This window comes from Bufo gargarizans, chromosome 1 (assembly GCF_014858855.1).
Source record: "Bufo gargarizans isolate SCDJY-AF-19 chromosome 1, ASM1485885v1, whole genome shotgun sequence".
Taxonomy (NCBI): Eukaryota; Metazoa; Chordata; class Amphibia; order Anura; family Bufonidae; genus Bufo; species Bufo gargarizans.
In genome coordinates, this window is record NC_058080.1 from 482648199 (window position 1) to 482672646 (window position 24448).

The window sequence follows — 24448 nt, forward strand, 5'->3', positions numbered from 1 at the left end:
GAAAATTCCCACTAAAATGAAGAATGTACATGTCCTAGAACTTACTGCAAGGTAGAAATCAAAGCACATACTGTATATGGTTGACTCTTCACTGAAGAAAACTACAAGATAAAAAATAATTGAAATGTCATGAAAGTATGTTATCTGAAAACCCTTTATTATACAGTGGCATCAATATGTATTCCAAAAATTACCGTATTTTTCGCCCTATAAGACGCACTGGCCCATAAGACGCACCTAGGTTTTTGGGGAGGAAAATAAGAAAAAAAATATTTTTAACTAAAAGGTGTGCTTTTGGTGGGTTTGGAACTAATGGTGGTCTGTGGATGGCACTATTACTGGGGATCTGTGAAGGACACTGTTATGGGGGGATCTGTAGATGACGCACTGTTATGTGGGGGATCTGTGGACGACACACTGTTATGGGGGGATCTGTGGATGACGGACACTGTTATGGGGGGATCTGTGGATGACGGACACTGTTATGGGGGGGGGATCTGTGGATGACAGACACTGTTATGGGGGGATCTGTGACGGACACTGTGGCGAAACCAACCTCGCCACTGGATTTTGGAGGGGGCTGTTTGAAGGCCTCTTGCCTCAGGATTATGGCCCATGCTAACTTTTGAACCCCTGAACCTATTCCAGTGAATTTTGGATAGGTTTGTCCCCCAAGTTATACTGTTTAAATTGATTTAAGTTATATGTATGGACAATGTAACCTCACAAAGTTGTAACAACTTATAATAAGTGTAACTTGTCAGCTTGGGAGGAATATGCTGGGTGTGGTTCTATTGTCCCATTGTCCCATTGTGTGTTTAAATGGTGATGTCTGTCCTGTTGTCTCCACATGTGTATTGGTGATCTCCCCTTTGTCCTGAGAGATAATTAGATTGTCTTCGGTCGTCTCCCAGGCAGAGAGGAGGAAACCATGATGCATTGTGGGGATATGTTGTATCTGTCCTGTGTCGCAGTCTCCCTTCTGGTCCTCTAGGGGGCGGGAACGCTTGGTTGCTGTATTTACATTGTGTGTGTTGTGAATTACTGATTGGTTGGATTTCAAAACCCTGTGGGCAGTACTATGTTTGGTTTTTATCAATAAAAGAGGCTGTACTTGAAGTACAGTCAGATCACTGCTTGACCCTCAACACGGAGCCTTGTCTCGTTATTGGGGGGATTCCCTGTATGCTGTTGGAGACTGATTGCCAGGAGTGTAAGCCGACTGAATGCTTTTCCTGTTCGCCTGCTGACAGCTATTTGCGAGGTTCCAGTTTGGAGTGCTATTTTGTATCCAGTTCGGGAGGTTGGTGTTCTGCAGTAGCTGTGCCTGTCTCTCGGAAAGGGGCATATCGCCTAAACGGATTTTAACCCCTTGTCTGCTGAAACGGTGCCGTTACATTGGTGGCAAGCGGCGGGATTGTTCCTACAGCCAGAAGGACAGCTACAGGAGACACCATTTCTGTGGATTCTACAATTTACGGGCAACGCATGTCTCAGTACAGCGACCCTAAAAGCACCAGGATGGAACCAGCAGTGGAGTACAGATACTCTGTTGAGGAATTTGACCGTATGATGTGGTTGCGGCTGAACTTCTTCGGACCCAATCCAGCTGAGAAATACGTGAAGTTCGTGAGGAGTCTAGTGTCTAAGACCCTACTATACCGGGCAGAAGGTGACGGTCAGCTGCCACGTTGGGTGGACCTCCATCGGAAGTTACGGTTGCGGGACAGTGGGAGCCCAGTCTCCATTCCCCAGCGGCAGTGTGAAGTGCAGGGAGAGGAGAGCAGCGGCCTCCCTCCCCAGCGGCAGGCTGAGTTACAGGGGGCAGAGGTAGTTGTTCCTGCCCCCCAGCAGCAGAGTGATATGCCGGGAAGGCAGTGTGAAGTGCAGGGAGAGGAGAGCAGCGGCCTCCCTCCCCAGCGGCAGGCTGAGTTACAGGGGGCAGAGGTAGTTGTTCCTGCCCCCCAGCAGCAGAGTGATATGCCGGGAAGGCAGTGTGAAATTCAGGGAGAGGAGAGCAACGGCCTCCCTCCCCAGCGGCAGGCTGAGTTACAGGGGGCAGAGGTAGTTGTTCCTGCCCCCCAGCAGCAGCATAATTTTTGGGGAATTGGGAGCCTAGTCTCCATTCCCCAGCGGCAGTGTGAAGTGCAGGGAGGGGAGAGCAGTGGCCTCCCTCCCCAGCGGCAGGCTGAGTTACAGGGGGCAGAGGTAGTTGTTCCTGCCCCCCAGCAGCAGAGTGATATGCCGGGAAGGCAGTGTGAAGTGGAGGGAGAGGAGAGCAACGTCCTCCCTCCCCAGCGGCAGGCGGAGTTACAGGGGGCAGAGACAGTCGGTCCTGTCCCCCAGAGGCAGAGTGTCCTACAGGGAATAGAGAGCCCAGTCTCCTTTCCCCAGCAGCAGGACACTGTATTGGGAGCGGAGGCGGTCGGTCGCCCTCCCCAGCGGCTGGAAGTATGTATGGGAGAGGAGCACGTTACCCCCTCTTCCCAGCGGCAGCTTAACGCACCAGGGGGAGACAGTAAGCCCCACAACAGTGCAGATGGGACCGTGGTCTCTGCACTTACAGCACAGGGGGTAGGGACAGTCGGTCCTGTCCCCCAGCAACAGGGCTGTTTAGCCAAAGGGGAGACAGTCGGTTTCCCCCTCCAACAACCAGACTCCAACCAGGCTTCTTCCGTGGTAACGCTGGCACCAGGGCAGAGTACCGCTGATCCCTGCCCACAAAGCAACCTCCACTCCAAGCCAGGGAGCAACTCAGAGACCGGGAGTACCAGCTACCAATATAATCTTGGTGGATTCACTGGACAGAGACAGGCTACGAAATTCAGCAGGTCCAGTATTTGGTTGTGGGTGGGCTGCCAGACTAACTCAGGTACCGACCGGCGTGAGGTCAGGTATCTGGTTAGTCTTCCCTGGGGGGGGGGAGATGTGTGGCGAAACCAACCTCGCCACTGGATTTTGGAGGGGGCTGTTTGAAGGCCTCTTGCCTCAGGATTATGGCCCATGCTAACTTTTGAACCCCTGAACCTATTCCAGTGAATTTTGGATAGGTTTGTCCCCCAAGTTATACTGTTTAAATTGATTTAAGTTATATGTATGGACAATGTAACCTCACAAAGTTGTAACAACTTATAATAAGTGTAACGTGTTAGCTTGGGAGGAATATGCTGGGCGTGGTTCTATTGTCCCATTGTCCCATTGTGTGTTTAAATGGTGATGTCTGTCCTGTTGTCTCCACATGTGTATTGGTGATCTCCCCTTTGTCCTGAGAGATAATTAGATTGTCTTCGGTCGTCTCCCAGGCAGAGAGGAGGAAACCATGATGCATTGTGGGGATATGTTGTATCTGTCCTGTGTCGCAGTCTCCCTTCTGGTCCTCTAGGGGGCGGGAACGATTGGTTGCTGTATTTACATTGTGTGTGTTGTGAATTACTGATTGGTTGGATTTCAAAACCCTGTGGGCAGTACTATGTTTGGTTTTTATCAATAAAAGAGGCTGTACTTGAAGTACAGTCAGACCACTGCTAGACCCTCAAGACGGAGCCTTGTCTCGTTATTGGGGGGATTCCCTGTATGCTGTTGGAGACTGATTGCCAGGAGTGTAAGCTGACGGATATGCTTTTCCTGTTCGTCTGACTGACAGCTATTTGCGAGGTTCCAGTTTGGAGTGCTATTTTGTATCCAGTTCGGGAGGTTGGTGTTCTGCAGTAGCTGTGCCTGTCTCTCGGAAAGGGGCATATCGTCTAAACGGATTTTAACCCCTTGTCTGCTGAAACGGTCCGTTACAGACACTGTTATGGGGGGATCTGTGGCTTGCACTGTTACAGGGGGATCTGTGACTGGCACTGTTATAGGGGGATCTGTGACTGGCACTGTTACAGGGGAATCTGTGACTGGCACTGTTACAGGGGGGATCTGTGGGTGGCACTGTTATGGGGGATCTGTGGGTGGCACTGTTATATATGTGCCATCCACAGACCCCCCACCCCATAACAGTGCCATCCACAGACCCCCCCAGCCCATAACAGTGCCATGCACAGCCCCCCACCCCTTAACTGTGCCATCCAAGGATGTTCCCCATAAAACTTCATCCACAGATCCCCCCTCCGCCGCTCCAGTATACAAATATAAAATGTCTTATTCAATTAAAAGTGATTAAACATGCCTCCCCACTCCTAATATTACCGTACATCCTAACACCTTCTGTGGAACGCAGGCAGGCCGGGCGGCCAGTGCGTCACTCACTGACGTCACTTGCCTGCGCTGCCTGCTTCATTCATAAAGTAGGCAGCGCAGGCACGTGACATCAGGGAGTTACGCTGCCGCCCGCCCGGCCTGCCTGCCTGCATTCTACAGAAGCTGTTAGGATGTACAGTAATATTAAACGTGGGGCGGCATGTTTAATCACTTTTGATTGAATGAGACATTTTATATTTCAATAGTGCAGCACTGGAGCGGCGGGGCTATAGTACAGTGACTGCACCGCCCCGCCGCAATTGCCGGCTCCCAGCTCCTCCTCCCAGTCCCTCCCCGCGCGCTCGTACATCGCAGGCTGCAATGTAAAACTGTCAACATTCGCCCCATAAGACGCAGGGGCATTTCCCCCCCATTTTGGGGGGAGAAAAAGTGCGTCTTATGGGGCGAAAAATACGGTATGTCATAAACAAAGAGAATGTGTTCCTAATTGTGAACTTGTAATGGTGTGTATGACCTTGCAAATGCATCATTGCTTGGCAAAGGCTCCATTGAGTTGAGCTGAAATTTGCAGAAGCATGGGTGAATAAAGAAGTCCACTTTTTTAAGTCCTACCTCTTATGTCAAAAAAAATTCTTTCTACCTACCTATCTATCTATCTATCTATCTTCATGAATAACAACAAATGTCTTGACAATAAAAAAAATGTTGTCTTTACTTCCAGTCAGATACTGCTGCTGACCAGGTGAGCAAGTTTTCTAATACAGAGAAAGCCTACAAGATAGTCCTGGCTGGAGATGCTGCTGTTGGGAAGTCTAGTTTTCTCATGAGACTTTGTAAAAATGAATTTCGAGGCAATACTAGTGCAACACTGGGTAGGTTGACACACTGAGATCAAGTACTGTACCAGTAGTAAAGCTAGAACAAGTAATACTGTAGTCTGGTCTCTACAGTTTTTCTTGTAACTTCAAATACTATCATACAATACCTAAATAATACTGCCATACAATTCCTAAATAATCCTGCCACGCAGTTTCCAAATATAATAAAAGCAGCAAATAAAACCATGTTCAATTAGTGGTAAAATATTGCTGACATAAAGTGCTTAAATAGTGATGTAGTTAAAGGTAATGTTTCTGATGGTCTAGGTCTGTGAAGGGGTTATTTGTGAAGTGGTCTAGAGCAGGGGATAGGGTACTTTTTAGTCTCCTCTCCAGGCTACTGAACCTTGTCACTCCGTATCAAACAAATCAAGTTCAGGTTTCCCTTCTCTGATGATAGTGTGATTTAATAGCCGCATGGTTTGTCACCAGTGGCCCACCATTATAATAGACACTTTCCTAATTACTAGATACATTTGTGATTGGTGCTATACATTTTACTTAACAAAAATATAGACAAAATGGGTTCATTTTAAAGTCCAGGCCTGTGCTTTCTGTAACTGTTGAAAGGATGGAAATGTGACAAGTAATTCATGCTCCAATACAAAATCTGTTGCATGGTCTCCATCAGTTGCATACCATTTATGTAGTACTGCTTTTTTCTTACCTGACAGAGGGATTTCTGGGCACCTACAGGTACACGGCTTTGGGTGCCACTGCTACATACTGTAGTAAAATTAGAAATGTTAGCTTAGTTGTCTATATCAAACTCTAATGTTGATGATACCCTGTGTGGCCTAAAAAACATTCTTTGCATTGATGTTTGTTGAACAACAGCTAAAGAATCATGGATATTGCTATAATCCTGATAGTATTTTACAGTTTTACCATTTTGATACAATTTTAAAAAGATTTTATCTAATAATTTCCATTTTTCATTTCCTTTTTAAAAATAGGAGTGGATTTTCAAATGAAGACCTTAGTGGTGGATGGGGAACCAGCACTCCTACAGTTGTGGGATACAGCAGGTCAAGAAAGGTAAGGCATCCAGAGTTTGTAGGTTTGTTGTGTTAGAGACAAACCAGTCTATAATTGCTTTTACAATCCATTTAGTTTATTTGGTAGACAGATTCCATTTTGTAATACAACTTTGTGTGCTACAATATAGAGTTATACGAAATCAATGCATTTGTTTTACTTTTTTAGATTTAGGAGCATTGCAAAGTCTTACTTTAGAAGAGCAGATGGAGTTTTGCTTCTCTATGATGTGACTTGTGAGAAGAGCTTCTTGAATGTGAGAGAATGGATAGATATGATTGAGGTAAATTCAACTTATCTTTAAATGTTGTCAGAGCAGCACAGAATATATTGGTTTGTAGGCTTATAAATGCAGGTATAGATAAATCACACAAGAGCAAAGTTGGTGACAATGGTTTTGTTGGACATCACCCAGCAATTATATCAAGACATGTATTATTCAGCTGTATTGAATTGGCAACAGTTGCCAGTTGTGTTATGTCATAGACTTTTGCAGAAGGTTTGGTGGTCACTGAATGCACCTATTCTTTGAGCCCTTCTGACTTCTGTTGTACTACATCATCGTTGCTTGTCTTATATTGGTTATCTGCCTATACACAGTAAATGTACACACAGTACGTGTACACATGCAGAGAGACAGCCCTCTCACCGACACAGAGTAACCACTGCTTACGAGTTTCGCTGTACGTCATAGCAGATTGATAAAACTTGCAGACCTTTATTTACAGGTAATCGATGAAGAGCATTAGAAATAGAGAGCCAATGAGAGAAGAGTAAAGAAGTATAAAAAAATTCAGTATATTGAAATCAAAACGTATTTTTGTATATGATAAACTTATTGTAAAAAAATGAGACATTGTAATGAAAATAAGGTCTCCAGTGGAGCTGGAGAGGGTGCAGAGGAGGGTAACTAAATTAATAACTAGAATGGCTGGACTAAAGTACCCAGAAAGATTATAATAATTTGGGGTTGTTTAGTTTAGAAAAAAGAGGACTGTCAGTACAGAGATCTATCCCATCATCTATTTATACCGAGGACTGTGATGGTGACAAGGGGACATCCTCTGCGTCTGGAGGAAAGAAGGTTTGTACACAAACATAGAAGAGTTCACTAAAATAATTCAAGAAGGGCCTGGATGTATTTCTGGAGTGTAATAATATTACAGGCTATAGCTACTAGAGAGGGATCGTTGATCCAGGGAGTTATTCTGATTGCCTGATTGGAGTCGGAAAGGAATTTGTTACCCCTAAAGTGAGGAAAATTGGCTTCTACCTCACAGGTTTTTTGCCCTCCTCTGGATCAACTTTCAGGATAAGAGGCTGAACTGGATGGACAGATGTCTTTCTTAGGCTACTTTCACACTAGCGTTCGTCGGTCCGCTCGTGAGCTCCGTTTGAAGGAGCTCACGAGCGGACCCGAACGCAGCCGTCCAGCCCTGATGCCGTCTGAATGGAGCGGATCCGCTCAGACTGCATCAGTCTGGCGGCGTTCAGCCTCCGCTCCGCTCGCCTCCGCACGGACAGGCGGACAGCTGAACGCTGCTTGCAGCGTTCGGGTGTCCGCCTGGCCGTGCGGAGGCGTGCGGATCCGCCCAGACTTACAATGTAAGTCAATGGGGACGGATCCGTTTGAAGATGCCACAATATGGCTCAATCTTCAGGCGGATCCGTCCCCCATTGACTTTACATTGAAAGTCTGGACGGATCCGTACGAGGCTATTTTCACACTTAGCTGTTATATGCTAAAAATAATGCAGACGGATCCGTTCTGAACGGAGCCTCCGTCTGCATTATTATGATCGGATCCGTTCAGAACAATCCGATCGAACGCTAGTGTGAAAGTAGCCTTAAGCCTTACAAACTATGTTACTATGTCTATAATTGATACCTTTGGCCGTGCAAGTGTCTAATACAAACCAGACCTTTTGAAATACCTCAACTCCTAGCATATGAATTTGGAATTTATTGTGTTTATTGTTACTGTTGTGTGCCCTCGTTCTCTCTTTTTCAGGGTTTAAGGCCTCTTTCACACGGCCGTTGTGGAAACATGTGCGGGTGCGTTGCGGGAACACCCGCAATTTTTCCGCGCAAGTGCAAAACATTGTCACGCGTTTTGCACGCGCGTGAGAAAAATCGTGCGTGTTTGGTACCCAAACCTGAACTTCTTCACAGAAGTTCGGGCTTGGGATCGGTGTTCTGTAGATTGTATTATTTTCCCTTATAACATGGTTATAAGGGAAAATAATAGCATTCTGAATACAGAATGCATAGTACAATAGCGCTGGAGGGGTTAAAAAATAAATAAATAATAATTTAACTCACCTTAGTCCACTTGCTCGCGCAGCCGGCTTCTCCTTCTGTCTTCACCTTAGCTTTTTGTAGCAACAGGACCTGTGGTGACGTCACTCCGGTCATCACATGATCCATCACCATGGTAAAAGATCATGTGATGACTGTGACGTCACCAAAGGTCCTTGTTGCTACACACAGCTAAGATCAAGACAGAAGGAGATGCCAGGCTGTGCGAGCAAGTGGACTAAGGTGAGTTAAATGATTTTTATTTTTTAACCCCTCCAGCGCTATTTTACTGTGCATTCTGTATTCAGAATGCTATTTTCCCTTATAACCATGTTATAAGGGAAAATAATAATGATCGGGTCTCCATCTCGATCGTCTCCTAGCAACAGTGCGTGAAAATCGCACCGCATCCGCCTGTGGATGCTTGCGATTTTCACGCAACCCCATTCACTTCTATGGGACCTGCGTTGCGTGAAAAACGCACAAAGCGGAGCATGCTGCGATTTTCACGCAATGCACAAGTGATGCATGAAAATCACCGCTCATGTGAACAGCCCCATAGAAATGAATGGGTCAGGATTCAGTGCGGGTGCAATGCGTTCACTTCACGCATTGCACCCGAGCTGAATACTCGGTCGTGTGAAAGGGGCATAAAGCTACTCTGAAATACATTGTCATGACAGCTGTGCGTGTGCAGAGGACCTCCATTATGTTAGTATGGCACAGCAGTCCAGACTGTGCATTTCAATGCAGCTTTGAGTGCTGATAGCAGAGGAATGGGGGGCAGTTGGGAAAAAAAATGGCAATTTGGACTCCTTATGTGCTGCACTACTCATATGTTACTGCAAATAATAGTACAGAATCGTAGTGACAGATTCCCTTTAACCACTTCCAAACATATGACGTAATAGTACGTCATGGCGGCAGGTGCATTCCCGCATTTTGATGTACTATTACGTCATGGTGATTGGATGGGCACCGGAGCAGTGCGCGCCCGATCACTGCAGGGGTCCAGCAGTCCCTGATAGCCGGGCCCCTGCTTTATCCGCTGGCATCGCTGTACAAGCCGATGCTGGCGGATTAACTCCTTCTATGCCGCGATCAGCGCTGACCGCGACATAGAAGGTATTTTAGGCGGGTGAGGGAGCCCATCAGGTACCCACGCTGCTGTGGCGGGGACCTGATGGGTGAGAAGGCAGCCTGATGCCGGTCAGAGGCTGCCTAATGCCCTGCACGGCATCGGGACCTGCCTTCTACGGGTGCCCAGGTTGCCTAGGAGACCAAGCTTCTCCTAGGCAACCTGTTAGTGTATTACTCAGTGTAATACACTAACATGCAATGCATTACAATACAGATGTATTGTAATGCATTGCAGAGGGGATCAGACCCCCAAAAGTAAAGTTCCAGAGTCGGACAGAAATAAAGTAAAAAAAAAAAAAAAGTAAAAAAAATTTGTTTTCAATAGAAAAAAATAACGTTTCAAAAAAAAGAAGAAAAAAACCCCCCTTTCCCCTGATTTTATATTAAAAAATAGAAAAATAAATAAAACACATGCATATTAGGTATCACCATGTCCGTAACGACCGGCTCTATAAATATATCACATGATCCACCCTGTCCGATAAACACCGTAAAAAAAAAAAAAAAAAACTGTTAAAAAAATAGTCATTTTTGTCACCTTACATCACAAAAAGTCTAGCACCAAGCGTATGCCCCCCAAAATGGTACCAATCAAACCGTCACCTCATCCTGCCAAAAATAAGACCCAACCTAAGACAATCGCCCAAAAAAAAAAAAAAAACTATGGCTCTCAGACTATGGAGACACTAAAACATCATTTTTTTTGTTTCAAAAATGCTATTATTGTGTAAAATTTAAATAAATAAGAAAAAGTATACATATTAGGTATTGCCTCGTCCGTAACGACCTGCTCTATAAAAATATCACATGACCTCAGATGAACGCTGTAAAAATAAATAAATAACAACTGTGCCTCATAAAGTGTAATAATGATTGATCAAAAAATCATATGTACCAAAAAATGGTACCAATAAAAATGTCAACTCTTGCTGCAAAAATGAGCCCCTGCATAAGATGATTGGCAGAAAAAAAAGAAATATGGCGTTCAGAAAATGGAGACACAAAAACATATTTTTTTCAAAAATGCTTTATTATGTAAAACTGAAACAAACAAACAAAGTAGACATATTTGATATCACCACCTCATAACAACCTGCTCTATAAAAATAGTGCATGATCTAACCTGTCAGATGAACCATGCAGAAAAATAAAAATAAAAACAGTGCCAAAACAGCCATTTTTTGGTTACCTTGCCTCACAAAAAACGTAATATAGAGCGATTAAAAATCATATGTACCCCAAAATAGTACCAATAAAACTGTCACCTTATCCCCCAGTTTCCAAAATGGGATCACTTTTGGGAGTTTCTACTGTAGAAGTGCATCAGGGGGGCTTCAAATGGGACATGGTGTCTAAAAACCAGTCCAGCTCAATCTGCCCTCCAAAAACCATGCGGCAGTTCTTTTTCTTTTGCGCCCTGCCATGTGCCCTTACATCAGTTTACGACCACATGTGGGGTGTTTCTGTAAACCTCCGAATCAGGGTAATAAATGTTGAGTTTTGTTTGGCTGTTAACCCTGTGTTAAAGAAAAAACTGGATTAAAATGGAAAATCTGCCCAAAAAGTGAAATTTTGACATTTTATCTCCATTTTCCTTTAATTCTTGTGGAACACCTAAAGGGTTAACAAAGTTTGTAAAATCAGTTTTGAGTAACTTGAGGAGTGTAGTTTCTACAATGGTTCATTTATAGGGGGTTTCTTTTATGTAAGCCCCACAAAGTGACTTCAGACCTGAACTGGTCCTGAAAAAGTGGGTTTGGGAAATTTTCTTAAATTTTTTTGAATTGCTTCTAAAATCCTAAGCTTTCTAACGTCCCCAAAAAATAAAATGAGATTTACAAAATGATGCAAATGGGGAATGTTAAGTAATAAATATTTTATGAGGTATCAGTTTCTGTTTTAAAAGCAGAAAAATTGAAATGTTGAAAATTGCTAATTTTTATTTATTTTTGGTAAATTTGGGATTTTTTCATAATTAAAGGTGAACTATATTGACTCAAATTTATGACTGTCATGAAGTACAATGTGTCACGAGAAAACAATCTCAGAATGGCTTGGATAAGTAAAAGCGTTCCAAAGTTATTACCACATAAAGTGACACATGTCAGATTTGCAAAAAATGGCTTGGGCAGAAAGGTGAAAACTGGCCTGTGATAGAAAGGGTTAATAATCAGAAAATTGTTTTCTTTTAGATTTGAAGGACGTGGCCACAGTTATGATATATTAAAAATAGAGAAACTGATTAGTTCTGAAAAATTCAGACATGTTATTTCGCAAAATGTACCTAAACACATACTAAATATATGTACCACTGTAGGCGTGTATTCAATTTAAGCTGTCATGTTATTGTGCAGGATTCAACAAATGCCACTATACCTATGATGATGGTGGGGAATAAAGCTGACCTCCGACAGACACTCTTGGAACAAGGTCATAAATGTGTACCAACCAGTTATGGAGAAAAGTTATCCAGGGTAAGTGTCAAAAGCAAAATGATTTATTTTATTATGTGGCCTGTATGTTGTTACGAGTTACTGCTTAGTGACATACGGTATGTGTAAAGGATGTGCCCTAAAAACAAAGAGGCACATGTTAATGATACAATTACCCTAGGTTGTAGCACTGTAGTGATCACTTTATTTTCCACTGTAGCAGACGATCAGGCATTTAGAAATCATGCTCGATCCTTCTTTTCACTCATGTCTGTTGTCAGGAGAGAGTCTACCCCCCCTAGTATTAGAGTAATTGGTGGCGCAGCGCAGTGTACCCCCCCCAGGTTTTAAATCATTGGTGGCGCAGTGCGCCCCCACGCCCTCAACCCCCCCAGTATTAAAATCATTGGTGGCAGTGGCCACAGGGTCCCCTCCCCTTCTCTTCATTGGTGGTACAGTGGCAGTTGTGATTGGAACCCCAGCAGTGTAATCCTGGGGCCCCGATCGGTTACCATGGCAGCCAGGACGCTACAGAAGCCCTGGCTTCCATGGTAAGCTTCCTGCTGCTGTGTGTAAAAAGCACAGGGCAGCAGGGAGAGTGTGAAGTCTTATTCACCCTGATAGAGATCTATTAGGGTGAATAGGACAAGGGATTAAAAATCCCAGGTTCTAGCCCCTAAGTGGAAAAATAAAATAAAATAAAATAAATATTAAGTATAAATCACCCCTTTTCCCAATTTTACATATAAAATATATAAACAATAAATAAATAAACATATCACATATCGCCACGTCCGAAAAGTCCAAACTACTAAAATATGAAAAAAATCTATGCGGTGAACGCCGTAACAGAAAAAAAAAAATAGGATAGGACTGTTATGGGCCGGACGTTCCATAAAATGCAGAATGCACGCGGCCTTTTTTTTTTTGCGTGATATCGAATGGCATCGAGTATCACAATACTTTTTTATGGTATCGAAACAGAATCAAAATTTTGGTATCGCAACAACCCTATTACCAACACACACATTAGATTGGCAGCTGTTGAAAACAGTGGGTTCAGTTGACTTTTACCTAAAATATATTTAGGCACCTTTAGGTTTGCTTAAAGAAACATAGAATGTGTCGGCAGAACCATTTGGCCCATCTAGTCTGCCCAATATACTAAATACTATGGATAGCCCTTGGCCCTATCTTATATGAAGGATAGCCTTATGCCTATCCCATGCATGCTTAAACTCCCTCACTGTATTTGCAGCTACCACTTCTGCAGGAAGGCTATTCCATGCATCCACTACTCTCTCAGTAAAGTAATACTTCCTGATATTACTTTTACACCTTTGCCCCTCTAATTTAAAACTATGTCCTCTTGTAGCAGTTTTTCTTCTTTTAAATATTCTCTCCTCTTTTACCTTGTTGATTCCCTTTATGTATTTAAAAGTTTCTAAGAAGCCAATTGTGTTCAAACCTGCTCTGCTTTGCCTATCCTTCGTGGAAAATTGGTACTGGCCACCTCTGTACTGGGAATTGGTCAGGATTCAAGCAGTTAAACCCCACATGATCAGAGTTTTATGCCATAGGCAAAATGTTATAAAGGTTTATGGTGACAATTGAGAAAACAGTCATCATTATGTCGTGCAAACCGTCATGGTCTCTGTTATTTTCACCCAGACAGCCCCTCCGAAAAATGCTCCGATGGTCTCATGGCTCAAGGCTTTTTTGGAAATCTGGTGACGTACCGGGCTTTCCATGGGTAAAGCTAGGCGGAGGCTTCCGTCTAGCAATGAGCCAGATGACATCACTGGCACTAATGGGCGGGCTTTTGTGCTGCCCTAGCCTGTAAAACGACTATGGCAATGCTAAAGCCCGCCCATCAGTGTCAGTGATGTCACAGGGAACACCGGAAGTCTCCGCTAAGCAGTGTTAAAAATATAAACAAACAGCCCTTGCCCTGCGCGATATAGTGCAGGGCAAGAGCGAGCATCGGAGCATGAAATGCTCCGGTGCTCATATCAGAGGGCCTGTCTGGGTGAATACGGGGATATGTCCGGGTTCAGCTCTGAACCCGAACAACTCCTTTAAGGGAGCCATAACAGGTAGAATGGATGAGTCAAGTAGATTTCAATGAATCCTGAGGGATCCTGTTGACTTATATTGGACTCCATCAGGCTTCTGGTGTTTTATAAAAGCTGAAGACTTGGATACGCACAGAACCTGTCAGTGGGTACAGAGCCTATTGCCTATATCAGAAGTATACATTGGGAGGGTTTATATGGATCCCTCTTAGGTATGCTACTGTATAGGCATAGCATGGCTTACATAGGCTATAGGCCTCTGTATAGAATAGTGTAATTGACAATACCCTGTCCAGCGAAAAAGTACATTGATGTATCCCATCTTGCAGAGGCCAAAAGGACACTCTTGACTTCTTTCAGGTGAATGGAGGACTATGGATACATGTGACATGCTGGGTGCTTTCTTGGCATATATGCCAAACTTACACTACAAATACAGTGTGAATGCATGCTAAGTTGGTCTTTTAAGTAATTTTTAGTCTTGAGCGAACTTGTGATTTGCAAGTTTAGTATTTGGGTTCGGTCTATCTAAGAATTCTGTAATGGATTCCGTATTGCATTCCATCATAATAGAAGTCTATGCTGGCCAAAGACTTCTAGTATGATGGAATGTCTCTTATAGGCTTCCATGGTGCATGACGTCATAGAATTCCGTTTTGGGCTGTGGTAACGGAATCCATTACAGAATTCTTAGATAACCCGAACCGGAACGCCGAACTTGCACATGATAAGTTTACTCAACACTAGCCATTTTCTAACTTGATATTAATTGTTGTATGCATGCACTTTATTTCTGCTAGATAAGAGATATTGGTAAAAGTCTCCCAACCAGTGGCGTGTCTAGGGTGTTTGGCACCCGGGACGGGTCCATTTTCTGGCACCCCCCCAGTGCTTTAAAAAAATTGTACCCCCTCACAGTAGTATTGCCATCATTGTACAACCTTCACAGTAGTTTTGTACAGATGTGTGCCCCCTCACAGTAGTTATGCCCACATTGTGCCCTCTTACAGTAGTTATGCCCTCTCTGTGCCCATTTCACAGTTGTAATGCCCTCGTTGTACCCTCTTCACAGTAATAATCCCCATTGTGCCCCCTTCACATTAATAATCCCCATTGTGCCCTTTTCACAGTAGTAATCCCCATTGTGCCCCCTCCATAGTAGAAATCCCCATTGTGCCCCCTTAATAGTAATAATGCCCATTGTGCCCCCTTCACAGTAATAATGCCCACTATGCCCCTCTCACAGTAATAATGCCCATTGTGCCCCTTCACATTAGTAATGCCCTCTGTGCCCCTCTATAGTAGTAATGCTCTCTGTGCCCACAGCCCCCAGCTGTTTGAAGAGAGGGCAGCGCTTATATGAGAGCTGCTTTCTCTGTTCTGTTCACCTGCTCACTGTAGCATTTGCAGTGATGAGCAGGAAAACAGAGCAGAGAAGGCAGCGCTCATACAAATAAAAAAACGGACAACCCCTTTAAAGACATACTTAGGAAAACATTACATACAGCACTACAGAACATACAGGGTAATACAGCGCCACATATGTACCTCTTACATCCAGTGACTTCTCTTCTCTGATGTAGATATTATCTTTCCTCTTCTTCTCCTGTCAGACCAGACCGCCATGGTGACTTCTTTCAGCCTCTGCAGAGTTTATTAAACAGACATCTTATTTTCTTTCTTTTCCATCCTCCTCCTCACCCTTTCAACACCCCATCCTGCCACCCCTAATACTGTGTCCACTGTGCTTCCCAATACTTTCCTGCAGAAACAGTCCCCCTGAAAATACTGGTACCACACAGATAGTGCGTCAGTACAAAAACACCCCATTATATTGTGCGCTAGTAATAAAAAACCCACCTTCCTTTCAGATAAGGCCCCCATATAAAACCCTAAATGAGATCCCCCCATCTCAGACCAAACCTCCTTTAGACCTCTATGTCAGACCCTATATAAGACCCCAGTTTTAAACCTCAGATCAGACCCCCATTAGACCTCCATGTAAGACTCCTACCCAATATCAGACCTCAGATAAGACCCCCATATAAGACCCCCATTTGACTTCCAGACCCACATATCAGACCTTAAACCAGACCCCCATATCAGACCTCCAGACTTTCACTAGACCTCCAGACCCCTATATCTGACCCCCATTAGGCCTCCAGACCCTCATTAGACCTCCAGACCCCCATATCTGACCTCCATTAGACCTCCAGACCCCAATCAGACCCCCATCAGACCTCCAGACCCCCAATCAGACCCCCATTAGACATCCAGACCCCAACCATTAGACCTTCAGACCCCCCAGTCAGACCTCCAGACCCCCCCAGTCAGACCTCCAGACCCCCCAGTCCGACCTCCAGACCCCACAGTCAGACCTCTAGACCTCCCATAGACCATTCCAGACCCCCATTAGACCTCTCCAGACCCCCCATTAGACCTCAGATCAGATGGTAAAATAATAAAATCACTTACCTCTGCTGTCGCCACTCTCCCTGTCCTGGGCTGGCTGTCTTCTCTTCTCAGGGCCGACGCTGCGGTCACCTGACCTCCTGCAGCCTCAGGTCATAGTGCACTCTGTATGTCCTGACGCTGCAGGCAGCCAGGACACAGCAGCGGGGGCCCTGAGAAGAGCGAGCAGGAGGAGGGGTAAGTACTGTACAGTGCTCACAGCGCTTCTCTCCCCCTCCCCCTCCTTCCATTATGGAAGCGCTCACTAGTATTCCCTTTATAAGATGCACTGCATCTTATAAAGGGAAAAGCAATGAGCGCTTCCATCTGTATTGATGGAAGCGCTCATTGTTTCTGTTCTAGCGCCCCCCCCCCCCCCCCCCCTGAGAGCCGGCACCCGGGGCGGACTGCCCCACCCGGGCACGTCACTGTTCCCAACTACAGTGTAATCTAATTTGGAATTCATACAGCAAACTTTTTTTTTCTTGTATAGACATATGGAGCTTTATTCTGTGAAACTAGCGCCAAAGAGGGATCAAATATTGTGGAGGCCGTCCTTCATCTTGCACGGTATTTATATTCTAACTATTTGAAGATTGCAGCGGGATCTAAAACAAACTGAATACAATATCTAAACTGGGCTACTGTGTTCTCAAAAGATGGGTGGGACTGTCCGCATGAGCGTTATTGGTAATAGGTACTTTTTATGATGTAAGCCTCCATTGTGATTTGAAATAATATGCAGACTGCTGTGTTCTGACCATTAGGGACCGTGCACAGAGCGTGTGCTTTTAAGATTTACTTTCTATTGTCTTTGCTTCTTTAGGGAAGTGAGAAAACGCAGTGATAATGAAGATGATAGAGGATCTGTAACCAATCTTTCGGGAGCCATTACCAAAAAGCCGACACACATGAAAAACTGCTGTAGCGTCTAAACTGTTTTTTTTTAACAAGCCAATCATGCGATGCTACTTTTTATAAGTTGTTTTGGACAAAGGATTGTACAGAAGTGATAATATGTCTATTGTTCCCCATTGCCTCCTCCTGTAATGCACATTGCACCTGCCAACTCATATGTAGTTATTTATGCATCAGTACATGTACAGATTACAATATGAAGAAATTATGTAACGCAGCAGTCCTCTCACTAATAAACATGCGTGTTTCTGTTTATGTGTTAAGATGCTTAGAATGGATATAATCTGTCTGTTTTTGTACATTTGTTTATAAATGTGACTTTTTATGCTTTTTTAGTTTTCTGGAAACCACCTCTTCAGCAGTATGTGAATGACCCTGTATTTGTCCTAAATTGCACAATTGCTCTTATTCATAATTTATTAATAAAATCCATGCCAAGAATGTGTTTGTAATGTCTTTTTTAATATTTCATTCTAGGCAGGTGTGTTCTAGGATGTGTTGTAAAATGTGGAATTGTGGTATGGTCCAGTGGCACGACAAGGAAAATTAAACATGTATGAAAATGCAGACTTCCCCAAAGGACAATGCCTTTTCCTCACCTCACAGATGGTGCCATTTTATAAAATAATATTTCCATCATACACTCTTCAACATTGAAGTTGCAGCACCAAGAAGGACAAAATGTAAGGTTATGCAAATCGATGAAGTAGCAAGTGCTGCTAAGATCTTCTAAATTTTCAAGCACCTAACTCCAATCTGTTGCATGTGAGAGGGTCATAAAAGCCAGATTGAAAGTGAAGGTTCTTAGCCCATGAAACATCAAAAATTGCATCAAGCTGTGTGAGAAGATTGTGCAAGGCCTCATGTTCACTGATGTGCCAGTTATTGCCACTTGTCGCAAATTGAGACATCTTGGAACTGAAAGACCTTGATGTACCACTCCAGCAGATTGCTACGCACCTAAGCCAACATGTCAGCACTGTTTAACATTGTGTGTCTCATTGCTTGGGAAAACAACGATAAACTGAAATGACAGCAAGAAGTTCACAGAGGTGAACCTCTGCACATATGGAACATCTGATTAGAAGAATGGAGCATAGTGATCCATTCTGTACTGCATGTGAAATTGGACATCGCATTCCGAGCGTGGGTGACACAGTGTCTACATGAACCATCAGAATGTGTTTGTACATCACTGGGCTATGAGCGAGATTTTTTTATTTATTTATCATTTGCATATCATTAACATGTCTGTTGATCCTGTGATGTCCATAATTCCACAACATTTCATTCATGGTGTTGCAATATCAGTGTTTAGGAGTGTATAATCTTATTTTACTAGTATGCACTGATCACATCTCCTGCTGACGATGAAGATTTTGCTGTCACAGTTAGGCCAAATGCAGACCACCGTGGAACACGGACGTGAGTGGTCCGTGGTATCCTGCTGACAGCAGGAGCGATCATACGAGTGTATTACTGTACTGCAGCGGCGGCACGAAGCGCACAACGTCATAGCATCCTGCTGAGAGCAGGAGCGATCATACGAGTGTATTACTGTACTGCAGCGGCAGCGGCGGCATGAAGCGCACGGCGTCATAGCAACCAATTCCACGGTCGTGTGCATTCGGCCTTACATGGAAAATCACGATTTTTTTCTGATTAACACCATGCTCCTTATTCTATAACATGGGAATGCACTATAATTTGATAGAGCTGTGGCTGTGCAGTTTCAAACATATTAAAATACGGCAAAGTGGTTCTTCAGTGTTCAATTCAAAATAATGGAACAGACTCCAACATACTAAAATCTATATAAGGTACCTCCCACCCCCAACAAACTAGGTAAGAACAAGCAATTTTTCTTATATGTAACACATGAAGACTCCTATAGTAAATATTTTATATACTCCCTTTTCAGTACCCAAATAACAGATCAAGACGCAGTGCCACCATGAAAGGGACATCCATACTGTGCCAATATCATTAAAAACACAGTGTTCCTATACAGAACAAGCCACCATGGTCCCAGAAAGGAACAAGCCACAGTACCCACATAATAGTAAAATATATTACTGTGACGGACTGAACCATCACTGGGGCTGCTGGAGAGGCCTGAGGGCTAGCCTCCCTCCTATGGACTATGGACCCAGAACTATTGAGCACCCCCTAAGCTCATTATTCTACAAAGGGAAAAATGGGTAGTTTCTGCCTGTGAGTGATTATGTTATCCTATTGTGTTGGTTAATTGTATCACAGGTGGGTGTTGTCTGCCTGTCATTACAGGGATGCAGTCTGAAAAGGCATATGGCACTAGGCCCTGGAGGACATGCAGCATCCACGGGGTGAGAGGTTGCAGTTGCGATGGGAGCTGCAAATGCCTCTACTGGGAGAGCAGCCCCTAAAGGGGTTGGTGTCGGAGCGCGAGACCCTGGTATGGCAGGAGAATTGGCTGGATGATGCATATCAGGCACTATGGGAGGACCCACAGTCGGCAGGTGGAGATGGGATCGAGGTCTCTCTACTGGCCCTGCAGGGATACTGGGCAACCGGCCCAGATCCCTGGCGGCAGTGTATTATAAAAGGAGAAGAGACAACCGATCTCTCTCCCCAGCGGCAACCCGTGTCACAGAGAGGGGTGACTGTCTGTCCCTCATCTCAGCAGCAAGCATCACTGGGAGTGGAGATGGTCTATATCCCATTGTGTTGATTAATTGTATCACATGTGTGTGTTTTCTGCCTGTAACTGCATGTGATTGGTTTATGTAAGAAACTGCCTCAGTCTTCCACAAGGTCCCCCATGGGAGTGTCCCTTGCTGGAAGACCTGCATAAGAGGCTGACATGTTGCCCCATTAAAGTGTCCTGTTCTACCCTTTATAAAGTCTGGGCTCATGTTTGGGGGATTGGAGAACTACACTCTGGGGATTGCTATAATCATTATACTCCCCAGAGTATAATCCCTAGCTCTTGTAATGCGCTTGTTCCTGCATTACTCTCTGAAAGAAGAGAGTATCACCCACTGGAACTTGGAAAACTTGTCGTAGGTCCAGGGTGGGTAGAAAACAACGAGATCCCAACCAAGCTACGGCGGTTCGTGGGGTCGGCAGTGCTTACGATGTCAAGTGGAGTGCTTGGAGCCCCACGGAAAGCACTAGGAGCATTCATCAACAGAGGTACCCAGTCGGGGTGCCAGGAGATCCGTTACAATTACCCACCTCCCAAAAGAGTAATAGCCACACACTCCCCATAAAAGTCATAGAGCTATTTTTGGGTCACCTTGCCCTCCCCCCCAAAAAAATCTTTTTTTAGTAATAAGTGATCAAATAGTTGCATGTAATTCAAAATGTTACTAATAAAAACTACATATCGTACCACAAAAAAAAGCCATAAAACTTCTCTGTAAATGGAAATATAATACAGTCATGGGTGTCAGAATATGGTGATGCAAAGAAATTTTAAAAACGTATAGCTATATAAATTTGGCATCTCTGTAATCATACTGACCTGCAAAATAAGGTTGGTGGAATTTGAATTTTTTTCACTTTCGCCCAACAAAGAGTTTTTTTCCCCATTTTCTAATACAAGATATGGTAAATTAAATGGTGCCATTGAAAAAAAATTCAACGTGTTCCAACAAAAATTTGCCCTGATATGGCTATGTGAACAGACAGTTAAAAAGGTGTGACACTTGTAAGGCAGGGAGGAAAAAAATTGGCAGTTAAAGTGGTTTTCCTGCCTGCAGCATGGTCCTGAAACAGAAGATTCATACTTACCTGTTCCACACTACTTCGGTCCAATGCGCGGTCCCGATGCTGCTTACATCTGGCTGGCTATGGGTATGATCACATGCACCGCTCCAGCCAATGACTGGTTTCAGCGGTGACATGCTCGTTGTGGCCACATAGCCACTGAACCTAGTCATTAGTGGAAGCGGTGCATGTGATCATGCCTATGCAGTGCCGGATGTAAGCAGTGCCAGGACAGGAAGATAAAAAAGTGGAGACAATCTTCTATTTAAGGTCCTTGCTGTGGGCACTTGTTAACAAAATAATATTTTCACTGGAAACCCCCTTTAAGGGGTTAAATAGTATTCACTCTGTGGTAGCTGAGAGCCCAATCACAAAGGTCTGGTAGAGAATGGAATACAAATCTGAGGAAAGCTTGAATATGCAGAAGCTGTATAAAATATGGAGGGCATAGGACCAGGGGCGTAGCTAAAAGCTCATGGGCCCCGGTGCAAGGGTTCAGCTTTGGCCCCCCCTTCCCTCAGTGCTTTGTGGCCAGGGACAGGGGAGCACATAGCCTTACTGCTGCCTGAGGAAAAAATTTAAAGGGCACCCCCAATGCCAAATTCTTGACCTAACCCCTTCCCTCCAGCCAGAGGTATAACTTGACCATCATGCACTTTCTATGATGCCGGTGTCTTCTTATGCAGCACAGGGTTTTTTGGCCCCCTCAGGCTCCTGGGAGCGGTAGCGACTGCTACCTCTGTACTCCCTATAGCTACGCCTCTGCATAGGACCACTTTTATCACTGTGAGTAGAAAATACAACTACCCATAGAGATCCCATAAAACATCATTATGCCACAGACTGCTACATGACCATCAATGCAGATAATGATAGAAGTGATCGACTCCCAATAATATCTGTGCAGTATTATTAGCAAGCAGTGAGCGCTCCAGATGTGATACTTTAGGTATTTGTCCTTTCTTTTGTTTCTCACCATCATACCTTATAGTAATGCCTGTTACATTTTTTATGGAATGCTGAAAATGTATAAAATCATTTAATAAATAATATGCAGTTCAGCGATAAAGAAAAGTATATACAGTCCATAAATGGCATTGCTATTTTTTTTTTTATTATATGCAAGAGTAAATAGTTGATTCAGGCTGCCTGGAGAATATGGAGTCCTTAACAAGCAAGTTTGGATTGGCCCTCATTTTTCATGTTATTTTTCAAATTGCATACTCTGATAACATCACTTTATCATGGTCGGTTAAGGGCTATTTGCTTCCGATCCTGTGCCTCACTTTCCCATCTGAGTTTTAACAAGGTTGTGTTTGCACATTTACTGCGGCTGATGAGAACGGCGCGGCACAGGTGGCTTCAGATTGTTATTTATGAGTGCACTCCTGGCCATTAATAACACAATGGAACCAGAAATAATCAAACACCCAGTTTGGCAGCTAAGGACACTCGCCTGTGAGGGTAATGCATTTTAAATGGTAACTCTATTAAATCCGTCTCTCTCACTTTTTTTTTTTTTTTTTTAACCTTTCAGTCTCCTTGCTGTATAATTATTTGGAAATTCTCCTACAGTTCTCACCATTAGTTTTCCTGGATTTGTTTTCTTTTGTTCTACATTTCTACTACTATATCAGATTACTGGGAACATTATTTTCTTTCCCTAAGTATAGGTCACATCCTGTGCAATGTTCGTCTTGTGTACCAATCAATTGCAAATGATTTTGTGTCATTGTCATTCAAGCTGCAAATCAGATCTGACCTTGAGGACTTAATGAAAAGAGGCACACAAGCATGAGGCGGTGCTGAATGTATTCATCTTTCAAGGGAATGGAAAATATTTTGCCTCATTACCTGAACAGAGCTTTTTTTCAGATCCTAAGCACCTGAGATGAAAATAACAGCAACTATAAATTACAGTTATTCTATAATTGGTCAGAGTAAACTTCATGACTCCCAACGCACTACATTTAGCAATAGACAGCAAAATCGCATACGACCACCAGAGGGCAGCAATGTCTTAACAAAGCGGCTTCCTTCCTTTTATTCGTACCTCTATATTCTCTAATGGTATAATATGGCTGTCTGACAGGACATAAAGTGTAGGATACATTGTCAAATCAATCAGGGAAAATATGCTGATTAAATAGACTCTGGATAAAATCTGAAAGACAGCGTAGACAGCAAATAAAATCCCTATGTTAAAATATATGAGAAATGGTACAAAGCTATAAAGTAGCAGTAGGTCAGTGTGAACCATTTTTTAAAATAATTTACAAAACATAGAAGTCTATCTATTGAGGTTGCAAATTATTGGGTATGGACAAGTGTCAAATTTAAACGGACCTTGTCAGTACCATATCACTCAAAATTTTCTGTTAAAAGGCATTGGAAGGCCCCCAGTATAAGGCCTGCTTGAATTCCATTTTTCATTGAGTTCTAAGTCTTGTTAGACTGCAATACCGCTGTTCATGCCCCGGAAGCAGACGGAAATAGGAGAAACCCTGAATCAAGCTTGTGAACAACTTCCTGAATGATTTTATATGCCTCGGTAACAGTTAGAAAGCAGGGTAGAGGGAAGAGTGCCAGGGAGGCTAGCCCTGATCTGACACACCCCAACAAGTTTGCACGGTTGGCAGATGAGGGGGATGTCAGTTCGGGGAGAGCACTGCTGCAGCTGGACACTTCCTCTCCCAGTCAGGGGAATGTCAGCTCTAGTAAGCAGGGGACCAGGAGAGCAGGGCAGGCCAGACAGGTGCTGGTAGTGGGAGACTTAATTATTAGGGGTACAGATAGAGCAATCTGTCACAAAGACCGGAATCGTCGAACGGTGTGTTGTCTTCCTGGCGCTTGAGTTCGACACATCACGGATCGGGTTGACAGATTACCGGGAGGGGCTGGAGAAGATCCAGTGGTTATGGTCCATATCGGAACCAATGACAAAGTTAGAGGTAGGTGGAGCGTGCTTAAAAATTATTTTAGGGATTTAGTTCAAAAGCTTAGGGCAAGGACCTCAAAACTAGTATTTTCCGAAATACTACCGTTACCACGAGCCACACAAGAAAGACAGCGGGAGATTAGGGAGGTTAAAAAGGGGCTCAAGAACTGGTGTAGGAAGGAGGGGTTTGGGTTCCTGGAGAACTGGGCTGACTTCTCTGTTGGCTACAGGCTCTATCGTAGGGATGGGCTGCACCTCAATGGGAAAGGGGCAGCTGTGTTGGGGGAGATGATGGCTAGAAGGTTGGAGGAGTGTTTAAACTAGGGACTGGGG

The 24448-nt window shown here is 44.0% G+C and overlaps 1 protein-coding gene across 1 annotated transcript in view; it reads left to right on the forward strand.

The window, feature by feature from the left end:
- RASEF (RAS and EF-hand domain containing) overlaps nt 1-17846 on the forward strand; it is a 105317-nt gene extending 87471 nt beyond the window's left edge. The window contains exons 12-17 of the mRNA XM_044287729.1: nt 4919-5069; nt 6032-6113; nt 6282-6396; nt 11906-12025; nt 17003-17079; nt 17336-17846. Of these exons, the coding sequence (XP_044143664.1) occupies nt 4919-5069; nt 6032-6113; nt 6282-6396; nt 11906-12025; nt 17003-17079; nt 17336-17444 (654 nt within the window). The 3' untranslated portion in view covers nt 17445-17846. The remainder of the gene's footprint in view (nt 1-4918; nt 5070-6031; nt 6114-6281; nt 6397-11905; nt 12026-17002; nt 17080-17335) is intronic.
- Nucleotides 17847-24448: the final 6602 nt, after the last annotated feature.